This window comes from Plecotus auritus, assembly GCF_963455305.1.
Source record: "Plecotus auritus genome assembly, chromosome: 3".
NCBI classification, from domain to species: Eukaryota; Metazoa; Chordata; class Mammalia; order Chiroptera; family Vespertilionidae; genus Plecotus; species Plecotus auritus.
Window position 1 is genome coordinate 177,809,204 of NC_137772.1, and position 19,730 is coordinate 177,828,933.

Here is a 19,730-nt window from a genome sequence, read left to right on the forward strand (position 1 = left end):
TCTTGACCCTTAAATAATATTTGCCCCCTCTCCAATTTAGAGGGAAGTGGTTCTAAATAGCATTTTTTGTCTGTTCTGGGCTCAGCAGGAGGATCTTTTTCTTTTCTTTTTTTAACTAAGACCTTCAGTAGAGCTTCTAACTAAACAAAATCTTTGTTGCATCTCTATCTACGGTAGTTCTTAATTCCTCTTTACACTGTTCCCGATAATAGTTTTAATACTCCTTTTTTATATTGCCACATTTGATTGCAGATTCTGATTCCAAAATTTTCTGTAATGTGACTGCCTCTGGCTAGTTTTGAGTTATAGGGTATTTATAACAAATGTCTTCTTTGTACCCTCTGAGGATTGGAGTGTATATAAATCGTAGTTGCTATTATGTTAGTATTGCATCCACAATCCCAAACTACTCTAGAATGTTTACTTCAAAAAAGCAGGGTTGTCTTCCTTGTTCTCTAGTGTCTGGCACTTAGGTGCTCAGTAAATAATTTGTTGAATGAATACATTTCAGGAAAAGGCCTTCTAGGGATACCCTAATCTCTGGAAACAGCAAAAAGGGATAATAATTAGAATGAGGGCTGGGTTCAAATTTGCCTCTCTCCCTCATTTAGTACATATGGGCCCATTCTGTTTCTAAGTTATCTGTAAAATGGAGGTAACAGCCTCTACCTCTTAGGGTTGCTTGGAAAATTAAATGTTTATGTATGTCATCGCTCAGACTCAGTAAATACTCAGAAAATGTTTCAGTAAGTGAACTGCTCAAAAGAAAACTAAGACCTTTTCCTGTATAAAGTGTCAAATGTCTGATTTTTTTACTAGTTATGTAGATGTGCTGAGGTAGCGGCAAGTAAAGACCACAGACAGAGCGCCCCGAAACGGCCTGAACACCAGCTACGCTCTGAGGTGGAAATACAGCTCTACTTTGGGGCCCGCGCTGGGCCGCCTCACTCTCCCCGGGGCGGAGCTGCTGACAGACAGGTCGTCTCTCCTACCTCAGCCGCACATTTTCTTGGGGCCCCGCCTCTAAGCGTGATAGGTAGTGACTTTGGCCAATGGTGGCACACCACCGTAGGAGCGTTAGCCAATCAGCGGTTGGGAGTCCGGAAAGGCGCAGGGCCGAGCTAGAAGTGGCTGACGGGGGCAGAAGGGCGAGCGGCGCAGCGCGGTGCGGGTGGCGGAGGTAAGATGGCGGCGGTGCTTACTTTAGGTCTTTGCAGTTAGGCTGCTGCCTTGCCCCTTCTGCCCGTTCCGGGCTGTTACTCTGTCTCCATTAGCGTCGGGGTCGCTCTCCTCCTACAGGCTTCCCGGACCCAGATTCTCCGGTGCCCGGAACCTTAGTACAAAATGGCGCTCTCACGGGCTGCCGAGGACGGGCTGGGACAGCGATGAGATCTGAGGCGGGTCGGGACAAAGACGGCATGGAGGGAGGCGGAGGCGGGGCGCGGCTCTGCGGCGTTGCTGCCGCCGCTGGGGGCCGGCGCTGAGGCTTCCCCCTCGTGCTACGGAGGTGCGAGTCTTTGCGATACTTTTAGCATGGTGGTGATGGGGTAGGGGTGGTGGTGGGGGTAGGGGTGGGGCTGGGGGTGGGGGTAGAGGGAGAAGAGGAGGTGAGGCTGATTCCCTAATGCCTGAGGAGAGAGAGGGAGAGTGTCTTCTGTCTGTCCTTTAGAAAGTTACTCGCGGTCTGCCCGGCTATTGTGGAGGAGGAATTTTTGACAAGAGTAAGGGCCGTTTGATCTTTTGTGTGATCCTGCAGGTTTTGGTATGAACAGGATTCGGATCCACGTCTTGCCGACCAATCGAGGGAGGATCACCCCAGTTCCCAGGTCTCAGGAGTCCCTCTCTTGTTCGTTCACTCATCGCCCATGCTCGCAACCTCGTCTGGAGGGACAGGAGTTTTGCATTAAGCATATCCTTGAAGACAAGAATGCACCTTTCAAGCAATGTAGTTATATATCGACGAAGAATGGAAAAAGATGTCCCAGTGCTGCCCCAAAGCCAGAGAAGAAAGATGGGTATATATGTATAGATATTTTTGTCGTTTGTACATTTAGTTTTAAAGTGAGGGTGGAATGGGGTATCATGTGGGCTTGGACGTAGCTACTGAGTTTTTAGCCCACATGCTTCCAAAATTGGGATTATGAATAATATATCCTTGGAAAAGAAAAAAAATTGGTGAAAACTGGAACAATACTCTTTTCCATTGCGTCACTCAGATCTTCTCTTTGGATCTTTTGCCCTTATCTTTAAAGGGATAATCTAGATTTTTCTTAACCCTGGGGTCCATGACTCTTGGCCATTTCTGAACCTTATTAAATAATATGCAAAATGTGTATTCTGGGAAAGGCTTCATAGCTTTCATTACATGCAAAGATATCCACGTGGAGCATGACTTGGGTAGATAATTCTTCATATACCTTTTTAAAATTGTGTGCGACATCTTATTACCTACTATGTGTTAATATTGAAGTAAAATGTAGAGTTGCCTTCCAGAACCAATTTTGAAAGATGACAGTGGATTTCTTTGATTTGTTGAGATGTCAGCATTTTGTAGTCAGGATGTTTTGTTTGGTGGATAGAGCACTAGATTATGCTACCTGCATTTCCCTTTAGTAAAACCAAATGAGTTGTTCTTGGACCAGTTAAATTACTCTGCCTCACTTGACTTTTAAACATTTGTAAATGAAGATAATGGTTATTTTATTTTATTTATTTTTTAAAATATACTTTTATTTCAGAGAGGGAGAGAGAGATTGAAATATCAATGATAAGAGTGAAAAATTGATTGGCTGCCTCCTGCATGACCTCTGCTGGGAATTAAGCCTGCAACCTGGGCATGTGCCCTTGATCAGAATCGAACCCAGGACCCTTCAGTCCGCAGGCCGATGCTCTATCCACTGAGCAAAACCAGCTAGGATGAGATAACGGTTATTTTAATTTCCTAAAAATGATCTTAAGTTCAGTGAGTAATGAAAGTTATTGAACTTTTTCCAGAAAGAACCTATCTGAATATAAAATGTTAATTATTTGTCTCCTTAGGGTGTCCTTCTGTGCTGAACATGCCCGTAGGAATGCACTGGCACTTCATGCTCAAATGAAGAAGACCACTCCAGGGCCTATGGGTGAAACACTCTTGTGCCAGCTGAGCTCATATGCTAAGACAGAGCTGGGGTCTCAGACTCCAGAAAGTAGTCGCAGTGAAGCCAGCCGAATTCTGGGTAAGGATATTCCCTCCTACAATGAAAAAGGAGGAAGAAAGGTAACAAAGAATTTACTGGTTTTAGCAGAGTGCTTTGAACATACCAGTATATGGTACTTGATAATACAATACTATTAATTCATTGGCAAATTGTTGAGATTCCAGGATTGCTATGTTATTTATCAATTCTTTTCAGTTTGAAATAGTGTGTGCTTAGGTTTACTTTCCTGAGTTTATGACTGTTTTCTTCATTGCTGTTTTTATACTTACCGTCTTTGCTATGTAAGGTAATTTTAGGAAACAAAAATAATTTTGAATTGGACCTTATCTTTTTGAGAGCATGGTTGACTCAATTTTAAGATTTGGGTTGATTTGTTAAGTAACCTAGTTTTGTGTGGTGGAGTTACAGAGGTGGGAAGTCTTAATGGCTGCTGTCCCTTCCTTGCTTCAGATGAAGACAGCTGGAGTGATGGGGAGCAGGAACCCATTACTGTGGATCAGACATGGAGAGGTGACCCTGACAGTGAAGCTGATAGCATAGACAGTGATCAAGAAGATCCCTTGAAGTAAGTTGTAATTCCACATAGGCTTTTAAATATTTTATGTAGTTAGTATGTGGAATGTAGTACTGCATACTGTTAAAAAATTAATAACCTAAAAGGGTTGAAGAAAGCTTAGCTGTTTGTGAGCAGAAAGAGATTCTGTAAATTAAAGTGTCATGATTCATCATCATTTCACTTTGAGGCAGGATTTGATTCTTTTTTAGAAGTCTTGTAATTTGGGAAAACTTTTAGATGTCTAATTCTACACCTGAGTAAGTATAGGAGAGAAAATAGGAAATTTGTTGGACATAGGAGGGTTGAGAAATGCTTAGATCAGTTAGAGAAGAGGAAATTAATGTGAATGCATTCTTTTTTTTTTTTTTTAATTTTATTGGTTTCAGAGAGGAAGGAAGAGGGAGAGAGATAGAAACATCCATGATGAGAGAGAATCATGGATCGGCTGCCTCCTGCAAGTCCCTCAGTGGGGATCAAGTCCATAACCCGGGCATGTGCCCTTGACCGGAATCGAACCTGGGACCTTTCAGTTCGCAGGCTGACGCTCTATCCACTGAGCCAAACCAGCTAGGGCATGAATGCATTCTTGGGATAAAACTTAGGAATAATGAAGTGATTGTATTTGAAAAACTACCTTTGCAAAGTTACATATTATGGGTTTTTTTGTGTGTGTGTTTTTTTAAATAAGATGTTTCAAGAATATCCTTTGGTTTCATGTCTAAGAGAGAGAAACTGATTTAGAAACCAGGAAGTGAGTAATCAGCCTAATTATATCTTATTGTGGTTTCTCTCTTCATGGAACCCATATTCATGTTAGGAGTTGTAGAAACATAAAAGCATTAAGCATTGCTACTCCTAAGTCTCATATTGCTATGTCTCATGGTTTAGTTTAGTTTGCGTTTTTTTTTTCTTTCTGACTTCTGTCTCTTAGCACTTCCCACTGACAATTTAGGTGGAAGGATGTAAATAATGGAGTAATGAATTTCTAGACTAGACTGTGTTGAACTTCAATTCTTAGAGTTTTTCTTCATTACCTTGGATTCTGAGGTTTATAAGAAGTTATTTAGGGTTATATTTTTCTGAGTAGATTTTAATCTATTTCTCTTTGAGTAATTTCAGTATAGTTAGCAATTCTGAAATACTTTTTTGGAAAGTCCATCTAAGTAGTTTGAGAAGGAATGCTTGTTTTCTAGCAAGATTCTTTCACAGTAATTTTATATCAAGCATATTTTTTTATTTTATTTTTATTTTCTTTTTTTTTTAGATATATTTTTATTGATTTCAGAGAGAAAGGTAGAGAGAGAGAGAGAGAGAGAGAGAGAGAGAGAGAGAGCGAGCGAGAAACATTCATGATGATGGAGAATCATGGGTTGGCTGCCTCCTGCAGGTCCCCCACTGGGAATCGAAGCCCCATAACCCGGGGATGTGCCCTTGACCGGAATTGAACATGGGACCTTTCACTTCTCAGGCCGATGCTCTACCCACTGAGCCAAGCCGGCTAGGGCTTATTTTATTTTTCATTGTGCTTCTACAAATGCCACAATTGTTGCATTGAAGAGGTGTGTGCTCTGTAGGGTCACAAAGTTTTTTTAAAGGTCCAGAAACTTGATTTTATCATTAGTAATCGAGATCAGTGTCTAGGGGATACTACAGTCATATGACTATTACTTATAAGAGACTACTGTATCAACCAAAATATGAGTTATATGAGAAATATAAGTGTTAAATGGACTAGGTACTTAATGTCAGTTTCTCCTAAAAGGAACATCCATCCAAAGGGGAAAAAAAAGCTCCCAAGTATGTGCAGCGATTAGGCGATGAAATATAAGACTTCTTAAAAAATATATATTTTTACTGATTTCAGAGAGGAAGGGAGAGGGAGAGAGAAACATCAATGATGAGAGTCATTGATCAGCTACCTCCCACTGGGGATTGAGCCCACAACCCGGGCATGTGCCCTTGACTGTAATCGAACCCGGGACCCTTCAGTGTGCAGGCCAGTGCTCTATCCACTGAGCCAAAGCAGATAGGACAAGGGTTTTTTTTAATCCTGTGAGGAACATTATCCAAAATAAATTTAGGTTCATTAAAATATATGCAACCTAGGTACTTGCCCTGACAAAATCAAACCTGCAACCTTTTGGTGTATAGGACAACGCTCCAACCAACTGAGCCACTCAGCCATGGCAGGAATGTCTTTTTAAAACAATATATTTTTATTGATTTCAGAAAGGAAGGGAGAGAGATTGAAACATCAATAATTGATGAGAATTATTGATCGGCTGCCTCCTGCACGCCCCCTATTGGGGATCGAGCCTGCAATCTTGGCATGTGCCCTTGACTGGAATTGAACCCGGGACCCTTCAGTCCACAGGCCAACGGTCTATCCACTGAGCCAAACCAGCTAGGGCAGGAATGTATTTGTATTTTTATTTTTATTATTTTAATTCCAAGTTACAAAAGCAAATCTGACCTCAATTTAGCTGCTCTCATTCACCACAAACTTTGCCTTTTATGTACCACAATATCCTTGAAAGGCAAAGGGTCCAGGCTTTTCTTTCCGTTCACAAGTTTAGAGCTCTTTTAGGAATGTATTTTTAAGTTAGAAGTTATAATTCTTTATCTTTTGTACTTTAATTAAAATATATTAAGATACATGCTACAACAAATTGAGCACTTTCAGGTTGTCCTATTAACTGATTTTTCCGTATTATTAGATGGAATAAGAATGTAGATTAATAAATTTTGAGCATTCTGTATCTCTTTTTAAACATAATGCAAATAACTGGGAAAAATAATGAAACATCTTCCCTTCCTCATATGGTGAGATCATCCTAGACCATACATTAGTGTCCATTCTTGGAGATTTGGTTTTTTTAATATAACAGAACTTGAATGGTAAAATATGTAAAAAGATTTCAGTTAATAAGGTGATTGTCTCAGCACTGACTGCTCATTAAATATCGTCTAGTATCTACCCTTTTCTCTTTTTAAACTTGGGTTTTATTATTGTGCTTTTTTATGCATTGCTGGGAATTTTCTATTCCAGACATGCTGGTGTCTACACAGCCGAAGAAGTGGCCCTGATTATGCGTGAGAAACTAATTCGTTTACAGTCTTTGTACATTGATCAGTTTAAACGACTTCAGCATCTGCTCAAAGAGAAGAAGCGACGTTACTTACATAATCGGAAAGTGGAACATGAAGCTCTAGGCAAGTTGCAACAACCTATTGTAGGTTCAACATGTGAACCCACATGTTGGTAGTAGTAGTTACATTTATCTCTGTTGTTATCTGGAGTGGAGGAGAATTTGCTTTTCAAACTGCCTATCTTATGGCCCAAGATTTTTCTGTCTACTTATTAATTTGGAGACTAGCCCTTGTTTGGTTGCTTGGCAGATAACATCTTGGCTATTGTGACTCTACAGGTAGTAGTCTCCTGACTGGCCCAGAGGGACTATTGGCCAAAGAACGAGATAACTTAAAGCGTCTAAAATGTCTTCGGAGGTATCGTCAGCGCTATGGAGTAGAAGCCTTACTACATAGGCAGCTGAAGGAACGCAGAATGCTGGCCACAGATGGTGCTGCCCAACAGGTAATTTGTGCATATACTTCTAAGATTTATAAATTTGCTTTCTTTGTAAAGTTAGGGTAATTGTCCAAGCACTGTTCTACAGTCTTGGCTCTGACATCTGACTTATTGGACGTGGGGTATATTGAAAAGAGCACTTACCTAGAAGTCCGGAGACATAGGTTCTAGTCTCAGTTTTCTTCTGACCAGTACTGTGCCTGCACTGATAACTTCTCTGGGGCTCTATTCCCATCTGCAAATTGAGGGGTTGCCACAGATTTCTCAGTTCTTTGGTTCAGAAGTTCATCGGTTCAGAAATAGGCACAGGTTAAGCCCACTTTTCTTGGGAATCGTGTTTTAGAAGGCAGGAAAATAGGTAGAATAATAGGAGCAATGAATGTTGGGAAGAAAGGTTGATAGGAGCAGAAGTAAGTGATCACTTAAATTTTTTTCTCAGGCCCTCGGTCTCTGCTTCATAAGATTAATTTTTTTAAAATATATTTTATTGATTTTTTTTTTTTTTTTATAGAGAGGAAGGGAGAGAGATAGAGAGTTAGAAACATCGATGAGAGAGAAACATCGATCAGCTGCCTCCTGCACACCTCCTACTGGGGATGTGCCCACAACCAAGGTACGTGCCCTTGACCGGAATCGAACCTGGGACATTTCAGTCCACAGGCTGACGCTCTATACACTGAACCAAACCGGTTTCGGCATAAGATTAATTTTATTTCTGTGTTTTATTTGTTGAAGTTTCACATAAGATTACAATTTCAAGAAGGGTTCTGCTAAAAGATAAAATAGTTTGAAAATCATTAGTCTATATTGCACTTTCATAATATGGAGGGGTAAGATTCAAATTAGGGTTGATTCATTTGTACATGAGATTTTAAAAATTATTTTTTAATATAGCATTGGTGTATACATTTAAATGTTGAATTTTTTAGCTTTTAAAGATGTACCTTATATTTTATAACTAAGTATTCTCATACATAATTGGGTGTATGTTCTTTTGTGGACGTATTGGTTGTGGTTTTTTCTTTATTTGTTTTTTTACTTTCTGTTTTTTTCCATTTTAGGCCCATACCACTCGTTCCAGTCAGAGGTGCTTGGCCTTTGTGGATGATGTTCGTTGTTCTAATCAGTCTCTTCCAATGACCAGACACTGCATTACTCGTATCTTTTTACTTTGTTCAGTTTGCTAGCTAGACCGAAAGGCTAGTGGGAGACGCTGATAGTTGCTTAATTGAAGGTCTTTGTTATCCTTTGGCCCTGAATCAAGGCCAGCAGTTTGCTGAAGCTGCTGGTTTCAAGCAGGAGCCTAAAGAAATGTCTTTCTATGGTCTGTTGGCCATTTCAGAACTTAGGAAATGTAATGGTCAATTCATTAGAAAGAAACATCTGAGTAATTGGTGATAGATGTGGGCTAATATTTATTTGTAGTCAGTTAACACTGGGATTCCAGATAACAGAGGTTCCTGATTTAACTTGTTTATTAGAATTATAATACTGTTAAATCCAGTTATAACAAAAAAAAATTTGTGGGTTTTCTACCAATAACAAGGACAATTCTGAACTGTGAGCTTCCTTTGAGTATTATCCTTTTGTACGGTTAGTGCTCTTAACTTGTATTTTCAAATTGGAAACTTAACTGTTTCCAAAAGTGGGATAATTACTCCCCAGTTAATTTGCCTTTGAACCATCAGAGCATCTTTTTTTTTTTTTTTAATATATTTTATTGATATTTTACAGAGGAAGGGAGAGGGATAGAGAGCTAGAAACATCGATCAGCTGCCTTCTGCACACCTCCCACTGGGGATGTGCCCGCAACCAAGGTACATGCCCTTGACCGGAATCGAACCCAGGACCCTTCAGTCCGCAGGCTGACGCTCTATCCACTGAGCCAAACCGGTTTCGGCCATCAGAGCATCTTTTGATTCTGCTGTGGGACTACATTTATTTATCAGGCTACCAAACTTTTGAACTGTTTATTGTGAAAGTACATCTTTATATGGACATTGATTGAGAAAGTGACTTTCACTATAAAAGCCTTTGTTAAGTATGATGATCTTTAGTATATGAAAAGCATAAATCTTGCTGGATTTCAGTTGCCTGACAAGGGATAAAATATTGGAAAGTAAAATATTTTTTCAATAGGAAGAGGAGAACTTTCCCTGGTCATTTGAAAGGAAAACTGACTTCTGTTCTTTTTGTCAAATCTTTTACCAATTTATTAATTATTGCAACAACAAATGTCTGCTAAAGAATTGTTCTCCTTAATGTATAAAATGCTTGTGTAAAGTAATAACTGAAATTAAATGCTCAAAACTTAATTGGTTAAAGGCAATCTTTGGACAGATTTAAAAAGAAGTAGCTGATAGTTGAATAGTGCTTATTGCTGTAAATAAATGAAATAAGAAATAAAACATTTTTAATCCATAAATTTGATGCTTATATATATTTTTAATGAGTGAATTTCAAAAGTTGGTGACAGTGTGGTGAAATGGACCCTCTAAACACTGCCAGTGGGAATATAAAGTGTTAATAGGCTTTTTAGAAAGCAATTTGACTATTTACATTCTTTACTATGTTACTATCACCTCTGAATTTATTTAAGGAGATAATTAAATATAGGACCAGTATTCCATAAAATTTCTGTAATTTGAGACTTAAAATTTTCAGAGATGGGGAGGAGAAAATTATGATACAACATAATAGTAATATGTTGTCATTAAACATTTAATAAACTTGATGAATGATATGATAAAACATTTGATTAATTGGATATAGGATTCTGTAGAGTATGTTTTAACTACATGGAACTAAATACTAGGAGGAAGTTTAATAGAAATGTGACTATTTTTGGATGGTGGGGTTATGAATGCCCTTTTCCCTCTGCTTTGTACTTCTCAGGTTTTCTTCAGTGAGTTTGAATTACTTTATAAGGCAAAAAGCCAGTTTACAGGTATTAAAGTAGTTTAGACTTTTCTTGTAGTACAGGAGTGGGGAACCTTTTTTCTGCTAAGAGTCATTTGTATATTTATAACATCATTCATGGGCCATATAAAATTATCAACTTAAAAATTTGCCTGCTATATTTGGTCACGTATATAATTAACTCACCCCTAATGCCTTGGCAGGGCCAGACCAAATGATTTCGTGGGCCTTTTATGGCCTGTAGACCGGACGTTCCCCACTTGTTATAGTACTATACTCATAGTTTATTAGAATATTAAATGTATTTGAAAAGAGAAGGGAAGTATTTTTTCTTTTGTGTTCTTTTCTTTTTCATTCCATAGTTGCCTAAGTCACTTACCCTTCCTTAAGTCCTTATCCCAGAGAAAGATGCGACTGCCTTTGGTGACCTGTTAACTCTTTACTCTGGTCTAATGGAGACAGCCCTGGACTGAAAGTGAAGGATGCAGACTCTAGTTGTAGGTCAACCATTCCCTCCTCTTTGTCTTTGTTGTCCCCAGCTGAAAGGAAGGGGGATGGATGAGGAGGGGGGAGGGATTTTCCAGGATATGTGGTATTAAATAAGAGACTTATGAAAGTCCTTTAAGTTCCATGAAAAGTATTGTGATTAAAGCATTTAATGGATTAACATTTTAAATATTAATAATTTAAATTAGATTGGGTTTTTCTGAAGCACATAGAGGCTACAAGTCTGTTCCCATTAGATTCATTTGTTTGTTCATTTGATAATTTTCATTTAATAAATATTTATTTTGTACCATTATTCCTTTAGAGTAGATATTGTCAACTGGGGGTCATTTGACCCGTTTGGCAATGTGTGGAGGCATTTTGCTTGTCATAACTCAGATGGAGGTGCTACTGACATATAGTGGGTAGAGGCCAAGAATGCTGCTAAACACTCTACAATGCCCAGGACAGCCAGTAATGTCATTAGTGCCAAGGTTGTGAAATCCTGTCTTAGCATAATGAAAGAAATGGCTTTATTAAAGAGTTTTTATTTGGTTTAAAAATTACAATGTGCATTACATTTTTTAGTTTTTAAAAATTACCTTAACATTTTTTCCCCAATTTATTAATTACACTTGACATTCAATAATCCTGGATACAATCAGTTTATAGAAAATTGTGTTTTCTTAAGAATAAGCCTAAATTTAAAATAATAGGAAAATAACCATACAGTTAGGATTTTCAGAAATGATAACACTTGTGTAAAATGTGCTTTGTAGAGTAACTTGAACTGGAATTTTATTTTATCTGATTATGATTTCAATTTTGATTCATCCTACAGAGTTTCTTTGTCAACTTGGAAATAATAATCCTTTTCTGCTTCTAGCCTTAACATTGGCTGTCCTGTTAGAGCTCCTAGGAGCGTTCCTGGATTACTTTCTTTCCGGGCTTTCATAAAATTATCATCTCTTTTCTCTTTGGGATGATAAAAGGATTCCCCAGCACTGCCCCCCAAAAAAGGGTATGGAAATATATTTTTACTTTCTTTCAGGATATGATCGCTAGTCACTATTATTTGAGCTTCCATTTTCTCCAGTTCCAGTTCTCTGCTGCTTTAAACAATTTTATCATGTAAGCATTTTGGAATCAAGGTTTAAAAACTTTTTGTCCGTCTTCTTAATGGAGCAGAAACAACTTTGTCTCTCGAGTCTTGGAAGGGGTTGGTAGAGGCCTCTGCAGACTGTTTACATTTGTCATGATGTCTCTTCTGAGTAAGTGTAGATTCCTAGGATTGTTATTGCTGTTTGCTCAGCACTGTGTTTTCAGATGTTTTATAAGGGAGAACAAGATTAGTTTAAATGGCTAAGATCTTAAAATGGAGGTTGGGGACTAGTTTTAAATTATTGATAGAGCTAGAATTAGAAAAATTGCTAACTGCATTTTGTTCTGTGTCAAATGTAACCTTGTAGTGCAGACCTTGAGTTTTACATGGCAGATACCTGTATTTTGTGCCTCCCATAGGTCCATTTTATTTCCCTTGACCGTTTTTCTGCAGATATTTGTCAGGACACGAATCAGGTTCTCTTCAAATGCTGCCAGGGGTCTGAAGAGGTACCCTGCAACAAACCAGTTCCTGTAAGCCTCTCTGAAGATCCCTGCTGCCCACTGCATTTCCAGTTGCCTCCTCAGATGTATAAGCCCGAGCAGGTACTGTCTGTGCCAGACGATCTGGAAGCCGGCCCCATGGATCTGTACTTGAGTGCTGCTGAGCTTCAGCCCACTGAAAGTTTACCTCTGGAGTTCAGTGATGTAAGTTAGAGAAGTCCGCTCTGGTTGGCCCTTGAGGCAAGGCCTTATTTATTAACTAGAGGCCCGGTACACGAAAATTCGTGCATTCAAGGGGTGGGGGTGGGTCCCTCAGTCTGGCCTGTGCCCTCTTGCAGACCAGGAGCCCTTGGGGAACGTCCGGCTGACGGCTTAGGCCCGCTCCCATAGGGAGCGGGCCTAAGGTGCAGTCTGGCCTTGCTCTGTAGGAGGTGACCAGTGGAGTGATCAGGGGATGGCATGGACCCCTAATCGCCCCTCCAGTTCCGCCAGTCACTGTCCCCTCTCTCTGCCCACTGGCACCCGCCTTGGCGGCCTGGCGCCACCTGCTCGCTGACTCTGCCAACCAGCCGTTCTGCCGTTCGGTCGTTCTGCCATTTGCATATTAGGCTTTTATTATATAGGATGTTGAGTATAGGTTAGACTTTTGTGCTCAGGAGAGTTGATAAAGTTTTTGAAATGATATATGCATGGTTGTATATATATGTTAGCATATTCGTTTAGATTGGCAGAAATTTTTCTGAGGGAATAGTAAGGGAAATTGTAAACTAAGGGAAGTTAGAAAGTCAAGATTATGGTTGGATTTGGTATAGCGGGAAATATGCTACCCATCTATAAGGTGAGTGATTCACCAGCATCTTAATACTGAGTTCTGATATCTACTCCTGACACTGTAAACTTGTGTTTTGGCTCCATAGTAAGAGGTTTCATTTTCAGGTTAATGTGTATCACAAGAAATTACTGTAAACTTAACTTGGTTACTGTTTTTCAATTTTGATGTCATTACATAATCCTGTTGTGAATGGACTAGAACAGTAATCTCACTGAGTATTTACTTTTATATAGCCTTTGAAATATGTACACTTCTGTCTTTTTCAGCTTGTTTGATTGGCCATAATGCATAAATCCAGCTCAGATTTTGTTTCCCTAGTTAGCAGTATCCTACTATTTGACTTTAGGGATCAGTTAACATTCCACCTCTGTCTTGGCACTTTGCTTATTAATCTTTAGCCTTCTGGATAAAGGTCCTCATTATTAAGATAAGGCTTTTGAATTTCATAATAAAGGTATCTTGTGTCTAACCTGACATGTTTAAGGGGACAAATCTAAATGGAAAATTAGGTGGAGGTAAGGGTTGGGTAGCCTCCAGATTTACTAAAAAAGATACATTAGGTAGGGTAATATGTGGGGGGAAAAATGGCTTTAAGAATAAACTGGCCCAGCCGGCGTAGCTCAGGGGTTGAGCCTTGGCCCAGGAACTGAGAGGTTGTTGGTTCAGTTCCGGGTCAGGGCACATGCCCCAGTTGCAGGCTTGATCCTCAGTAGGGGGTGTGCAGGAGGAAGCCAGTCAGTGGTTCTCTCTGATGTTTCTGTCTCTCTCTCCCTCTGCCTTCCTCTCTGAAATCAATAAAAATACATATTAAAAAAAATACAAAAAACTGATTGCAATTTTCCCCTCCATAATTTCTCTTCCTTTTTGGGATTATATACTGTCAATAGGTGTAATAAACATGGTTTTTATTATTTCATTTATAATAAGATTTTTGTTATAATCCTGATTATAATTGCTCTTTAAAAAGAAAAAATTTCTTTCACACAGATTCATGAAATATGAGAACTAGAAAGGAACCTTAGAGATTATACATTCTAGTGTTTCCCAAACTTTTTCAGAGATATGTTAAAGAGAGTAAATGAATAAGTAGCTCTAGATTGAGGGGGACAGATTTTTGTCTACTCTTTTATTTTACATGTGAGGAAAACCCAGAGGGGTGCTTTTATTTTTAAAACTCGGTAATATGAGAAGCTTTATAGGGTCTAACCAGGCGTCCTCAAACTGCGGCCCGCCGAGGACATTTATCCGGCCCGTCGGGTGCCGCTGCCTGTCTTGCTTAGCAGCCGACTTGTCCCGGGCCCGCAGTGCGCATAGGAATTTGTTCATAGTTTTTTTTTTTAAACTATAGTCCGGCCCTTCAATGGTCTGAGGGACAGTGAACTGGCCCCCTGTTTAAAAAGTTTGAGGACCCCTGGCTCTAAACTATAACCTAATAATCACTATATCATCAAATTCTCTTCAGATATTAATGTAAAAACTAGTATGTGTTTTATATAGATGTACTAGATTATTAATGTTTATGTTACCTGATAATTTTAAGAGCCATTTCTATTTTGATTATTTTGGTTTTCCCCTCTCATCTGTTTTTTTTTTTTTTTAAATATATTTTATTGATTTTTTACAGAGAAGAAGGGAGAGAGATAGAGTTAGAAACATCGATGAGAGAGAAACATCGATCAGCCGCCTCCTGCACACCCCCTACTGGGGATGTGCCTGTAACCAAGGTACGTGCCCTTGACCGGAATCGAACCTGGGACCCTTCAGTCCACAGGCAGACGCTCTATCCGCTGAGCCAAACCGGTTTCGGCCCCTCTCATCTGTTTTTGCTGTATTTTAAGTGATCTTTTCTTTCTCAAACCTTTGATAACTAGAGTTAAGAAAATATGACTGTCCCAATATTTTTGGAGATTATAGTCTTGTTTACTCTTTGGAGAATAGTTACACAAAATATTAAAGATTGGCCCTAACCAGTTTGGCTCAGCGGATAGAGCGGCAGCCTGCGGACCGAAGGGTCCCGGGTTTCATTCCGGTCAAGGGCACATGCCTGGGTTGCGGGCTCCATCCCCAGTGGGGGTCGTGCAGGAGGCAGCTGATCCATGATTCTCTCTCATCATGGATGTTTCTATCTCTCTCCCTCTCCCTTCCTCTCTGAAATCAATAAAAATATTTAAAAAAAATTAAAGATTGTAAGATGTGATGGTAGGCAAAACCTGACATTTAAGAAATCTTAATTTTATTTATTTTTTTAATATATTTTATTGATTTTTTTACAGAGAGGAAGGGATAGAGAGCTAGAAACATCGATGAGAGAGAAACATCGATCAGCTGCCTCCTGCACACCTCCTACTGGGGATGTGCCCGCAACCATGGTACATGCCCTTGACCGGAATCGAACCTGGGACCCCCCAGTCCGCAGGCCGACGCTCTATCCACTGAGCCAAACCAGTCAGGGCAAGAAATCTTAATTTTAAAAGATATTAAAAAATATATGCCATCAGATCTGTTCATCTTTATATTTGGCACGGATTTCTTAAAGAATATATGAAAAAAAACTTTGGAGAATCCAGTGGGTTTTTAAGATGGACCTTTGTAAAACAATTAGCTATTTGTAATTGATAATCTATTGTGTTCATAATAGATTTGGTGCACTAGACAATGTGGTTATTCTGATGAACCACATTGGTCATTAAAAAATAGTTTTATTCTTAATCTTTGGACGTAAATTCTCCAGAAAATTTGAAATAAAATGCAGTTTTAGAAAATAATTTTTGTCCTACCACACATTCTGGATATATTAGTATAAAATTTTGCTGGGAAAAAATGATTTTTTAAAAAAAATCCTCACCGGAGGATATTTTTCCATTGATTTTTAGAGAGTGGAAGAGAGAGGGAAAGACAGAAATATCAATGTGAGAGAAACACATCTATTGGTTGCCTCCTGCATGCACCCCAACCAGGGCCCCGGGCCAGGGAGGATCCTGCAACTGAGGTATGTGCCCTTGACCGGAATTGAACCCAGGACCCTTTGGTCCACAGGCCAGTCGGTGCTTTATCCACTGAGCCAAACTGACTAGGGCAAAAATGATTTCTTAATTATATGAGTTTACTAAGCAATTTTGTTACCTGTATTGTTTTAGATAAATTTCTATAACTTATTAGTAACTTTTGATAACTTCACTCAGGGGAGGGCCAGGTATGAGCTATTAATATGGGTAAAAATACTGCACTTGATCTTAGCCAAAAGGCTGAGTGAGGCACGATGAGCCTGTCATTCTGGATATTACACTTGTCTGTTTTCTATGTTTTGCAAATAATAACCTCATAACTTACTCCTATTATTGTGAGTTTGTTCTGTGTGTGTTCGTGGTTTTTGAGATCAGAACAAAAATGGATTCTCTTAAAATGTTTTGATACTTACGATTAAACATTCTTGTTATGGTAGGCTTTCCTGCTGATTTTTTTTCCTCTTATTTTAGGTTCCTTTCTCCAAATTTAGTTCTTGTTACAGACAACACTGTAACTATGTGAGAAAAGCCTTTTCAGTATCTATTTTCCTTTGAAAACATTTCTAGACTGTTGTCATTCTTGAGACTTGGAAACCTTTTGCCTCACCACTTAAATGGGTTCTTTTAAATTCCAAGTTAATTATTTGTATAATAAATGTGCATAGTAAAAGAATTGAAGAAAATAGTCCATTGTCTTAACCATATGAGAACACTTGTTTCTGTGGACATTACACATCTGAAGTGAATGTATCCTTTAAGGTAGCTGACTATCCTTTTCTCTGTTTCTGCTTAAATTAACCAGCTGTAAGTCCAATGTTCTTTACTTACTTTTTTCAACCTTAATTATCTTGAAGATGTGATTCTTGTTTTTGGTGATTCGCACACCAAAGAAAGGGAAAGAATTTTGGACTCTCAGACCTATTTAAAAGCATAGAACTAAGTGAGCTTCTTGTGAAATTAGATTACTGGAAGCATAGAGCCTCTATAAAGTGGATTGGACATAAGGGAGTACAAACCGTTGGGTAATTTTCACTCTTAGGCAGGAGAGTTTAGGGATAGCCTCTTAGAAAGGGGTAACATGCAAGTCTGTTTGACACATCGTCTGAGCCTTTGCAATGCTTTAGGCCCTGAATCAAGACCAGTGGTTTTTTTGTAGCTCTTGGTTTCAAACAGGAGCCAAGAACAATGTCTTCCTGTGGTTTGTTGGCCATTCAGGACCCAGTGGGAATGGCCAATTCAATTGGAAGAAACATAGTCTGTAAATATAATATTTTTTGTTTGTTTACATTTGGTTGTTAGGTTTAAGAATCAGGAACTCATAATTCTGTGGGGATAAGGACTTAACCAAAATAGTATTTTGTAGCTGTTAAAGAGAGACTTTGAGTTTTTTAGTTATTCATTTCTCTTTTCTCCCTTCCCTCTTTTGCTCACTGGCTTGCTTTGTGGTTGTTAGGACATTAATCAAACAATTTCATATTACCCAATATTTTAAGGCAGTATTTCAGTTTAATTTGTAATTATACTGATTGAAAAATATGCTTTTTTTAAGCAACTGGTGATCCCTGCTTTATACTTGGCAGCAAAGAAAAATTTTTAGTGCTTTTGGATCTTATCCCATTTGGATCTTATCCCATTTGTTGGACATTTTGGGAAAGTTTTTTTGACTCAGGGTAGGCAAGGGGTAAGGGAAGTGTGGAAAAGTGCTTTAAGGTTTGCTGAAAAATATGCTAACTGTAGCTAATTGGTTCGTTTGGTATTGCTGATAGGCATTTCTCTTTTCTTTTCCTAGGACTTGGATGTTGTGGGTGATGGTATGCAGTGTCCTCCTTCACCCTTGCTTTTTGATCCTTCACTAACCCTTGAAGATCATTCTGTCAAAGACACTGCTGAATGCCCAGTGGATACTTTGGCAAGTGAAGAACAACCCGGCCAGGCTTCCCTCATGTAGCCATGTAGCCAGGCAGAGGGTTCCCCGTGGGCTGTGCTAACATGTACTCCCAGAGAGTGAGTGGGGTTGTCATCACACGGAGACTGTAAGGTGTCCCAGATGGTAGTTCTCCAGATAGGTTCTTAGAGAGAACCCCTGGTTCTCATATCTCAGAGCAGGACACACATTTAGTTAGCTAGACAAGGAATCTAGGTACATTGTTCCTTTTAAGGCAGAGTTCAGCACTGGAATTGTTTTCATCATAGGGTAAGGATAAGTAATGTGATTTGGTTTCTTTCTCTGAGCCTTGGGTGGGATACAAATGGCCCTGACTGAAGACCAGCACTTATACTATAGCTGTTGGTTTCAAGCAGAGGCCCAAAGGACCATCTTCCTGTGATCTGTTGGTTGTTCTGGAAATTCAGCACAGAATGGCTGTTTCATTTGGAAGAAACAACCCACACCTCTCCCTCCCATTGGGAGAATCTTAGGAATGCTTCAAGTAATGACAAGTGTGGGGAAGAGCAACTGCCCAGTATTATTTTATTTCTGCAGTCTTGTTCTTGTTGCTATGATACATGGGCATTGATAAGTCAGATACATGCTTCAGATCACAACAAATGAATTTGTAACCAAAGTAACTTTCTTTTAACAGGGCCAGATGCAGATGGCCGGAGATGGGTGCAGATTGCAGGGATCGCGAAATTCTGAAAAAGCCTCTGCACCATTGCCTCAAAGTGGAGTGGCTACTGCAAATGGGAAGCCAGAACACAGTTCTATCAGTTGATAGTTTGTTTTGGGAACCATTTGACTTTGGAGGATTTGAATTTCCCATTATTTAAACAAGTATTTCTGACCTCTCTAAAGGACAACCCAGACTACTTTGTTTTCCTTCTGGGTTACTGAGTGCTATAGTCAAACATACACTGGGGAAGGGACCAGTAGTAGTGTCTAAAAGTTGTGTCTTCCCACTCTGAGCAAGGAAGAAAGATAGGTGAATCTTGTCAGAGCTGCTGGGATTGAGCGAGTATTTGGGACTCTGTGCTATGAAGAGAGACATCTTGGTAAGGAGATTTCCAAAGTCTTTAAGTGGGAGTTGTGTACCCCTGGGATATTGATGGACCCAGTGTTTGGCCATTGCTATCTAGCAGCTTGTGTTTTAGCCTTTTCTCACCTCTCACCTAATTGGGGGACCTGACCTGTAACTTCAGAAAATAATCCCACAGGACTGGGTCCTCCTTAACCATCCATCTTCAACCTATGTAAATTTCTGCAGTGACTATCCTAATGTAAGATGCCATAAAAAGTTATTGTATATAGTTTCTACTAAATGTTAAAATGTTATGAAAATATAAATCACTTGAATGCATGTTTTATTTGTATTTGAGAGTGTGGGTATATATATACACACACACATTTGGGTGGTGGTCCTTAGGGAGCTGTTTCTGATGGGAAAGGGAAAATAGGACAAGATATATTTCAATCCCAAGAAGTAAATACACTTTCAGTAACTTACTTTAGTTTTGGTTTGCAGGATAAGATAAAGATCTGTTAGAAGTAAACGGAAAGGGGTAGGACCTCCCTATTAAAACTTACCAGTTCCAGATACCT

General features: G+C 39.2%; 1 protein-coding gene across 4 annotated transcripts; it reads left to right on the forward strand.

Moving 5' to 3' along the window:
* Positions 1-1,100: 1,100 nt before the first annotated feature.
* On the forward strand, positions 1,101-19,488 carry KANSL2 (KAT8 regulatory NSL complex subunit 2). Of its 4 annotated transcripts, none has more exons than XM_080661456.1 (11): positions 1,103-1,180; positions 1,300-1,507; positions 1,757-2,015; positions 3,040-3,218; positions 3,651-3,765; positions 6,806-6,969; positions 7,185-7,351; positions 8,407-8,503; positions 12,306-12,559; positions 17,982-18,101; positions 18,775-19,488. In XM_080661456.1, the coding sequence occupies exons 3-11, from the start codon at positions 1,765-1,767 to the stop codon at positions 18,904-18,906; spliced, it is 1,479 nt and encodes a 492-aa protein (XP_080517582.1). In that variant the 5' UTR covers positions 1,103-1,180; positions 1,300-1,507; positions 1,757-1,764; the 3' UTR covers positions 18,907-19,488. The 4 variants fall into 4 exon arrangements, with proteins under 4 accessions (XP_080517583.1, XP_080517585.1, XP_080517582.1 ...); XM_080661458.1 differs by having other exon boundaries at positions 12,306-12,457; XM_080661457.1 differs by lacking the exon at positions 1,300-1,507 and having other exon boundaries at positions 1,101-1,180.
* Positions 19,489-19,730: the final 242 nt, after the last annotated feature.

Bases quoted from the DNA above. Each gene is read 5' to 3' on its own strand.
- KANSL2 (XM_080661457.1), top strand. From the start codon at position 1,765: ATGAACAGGATTCGGATCCACGTCTTGCCGACCAATCGAGGGAGGATC. The intron at 3,766-6,805 runs GTAAGTTGTAAT...TTTCTATTCCAG, and splicing joins GATCAAGAAGATCCCTTGAA to ACATGCTGGTGTCTACACAG. The intron at 18,102-18,774 runs GCAAGTGAAGAA...TTCTTTTAACAG, and splicing joins AATGCCCAGTGGATACTTTG to GGCCAGATGCAGATGGCCGG.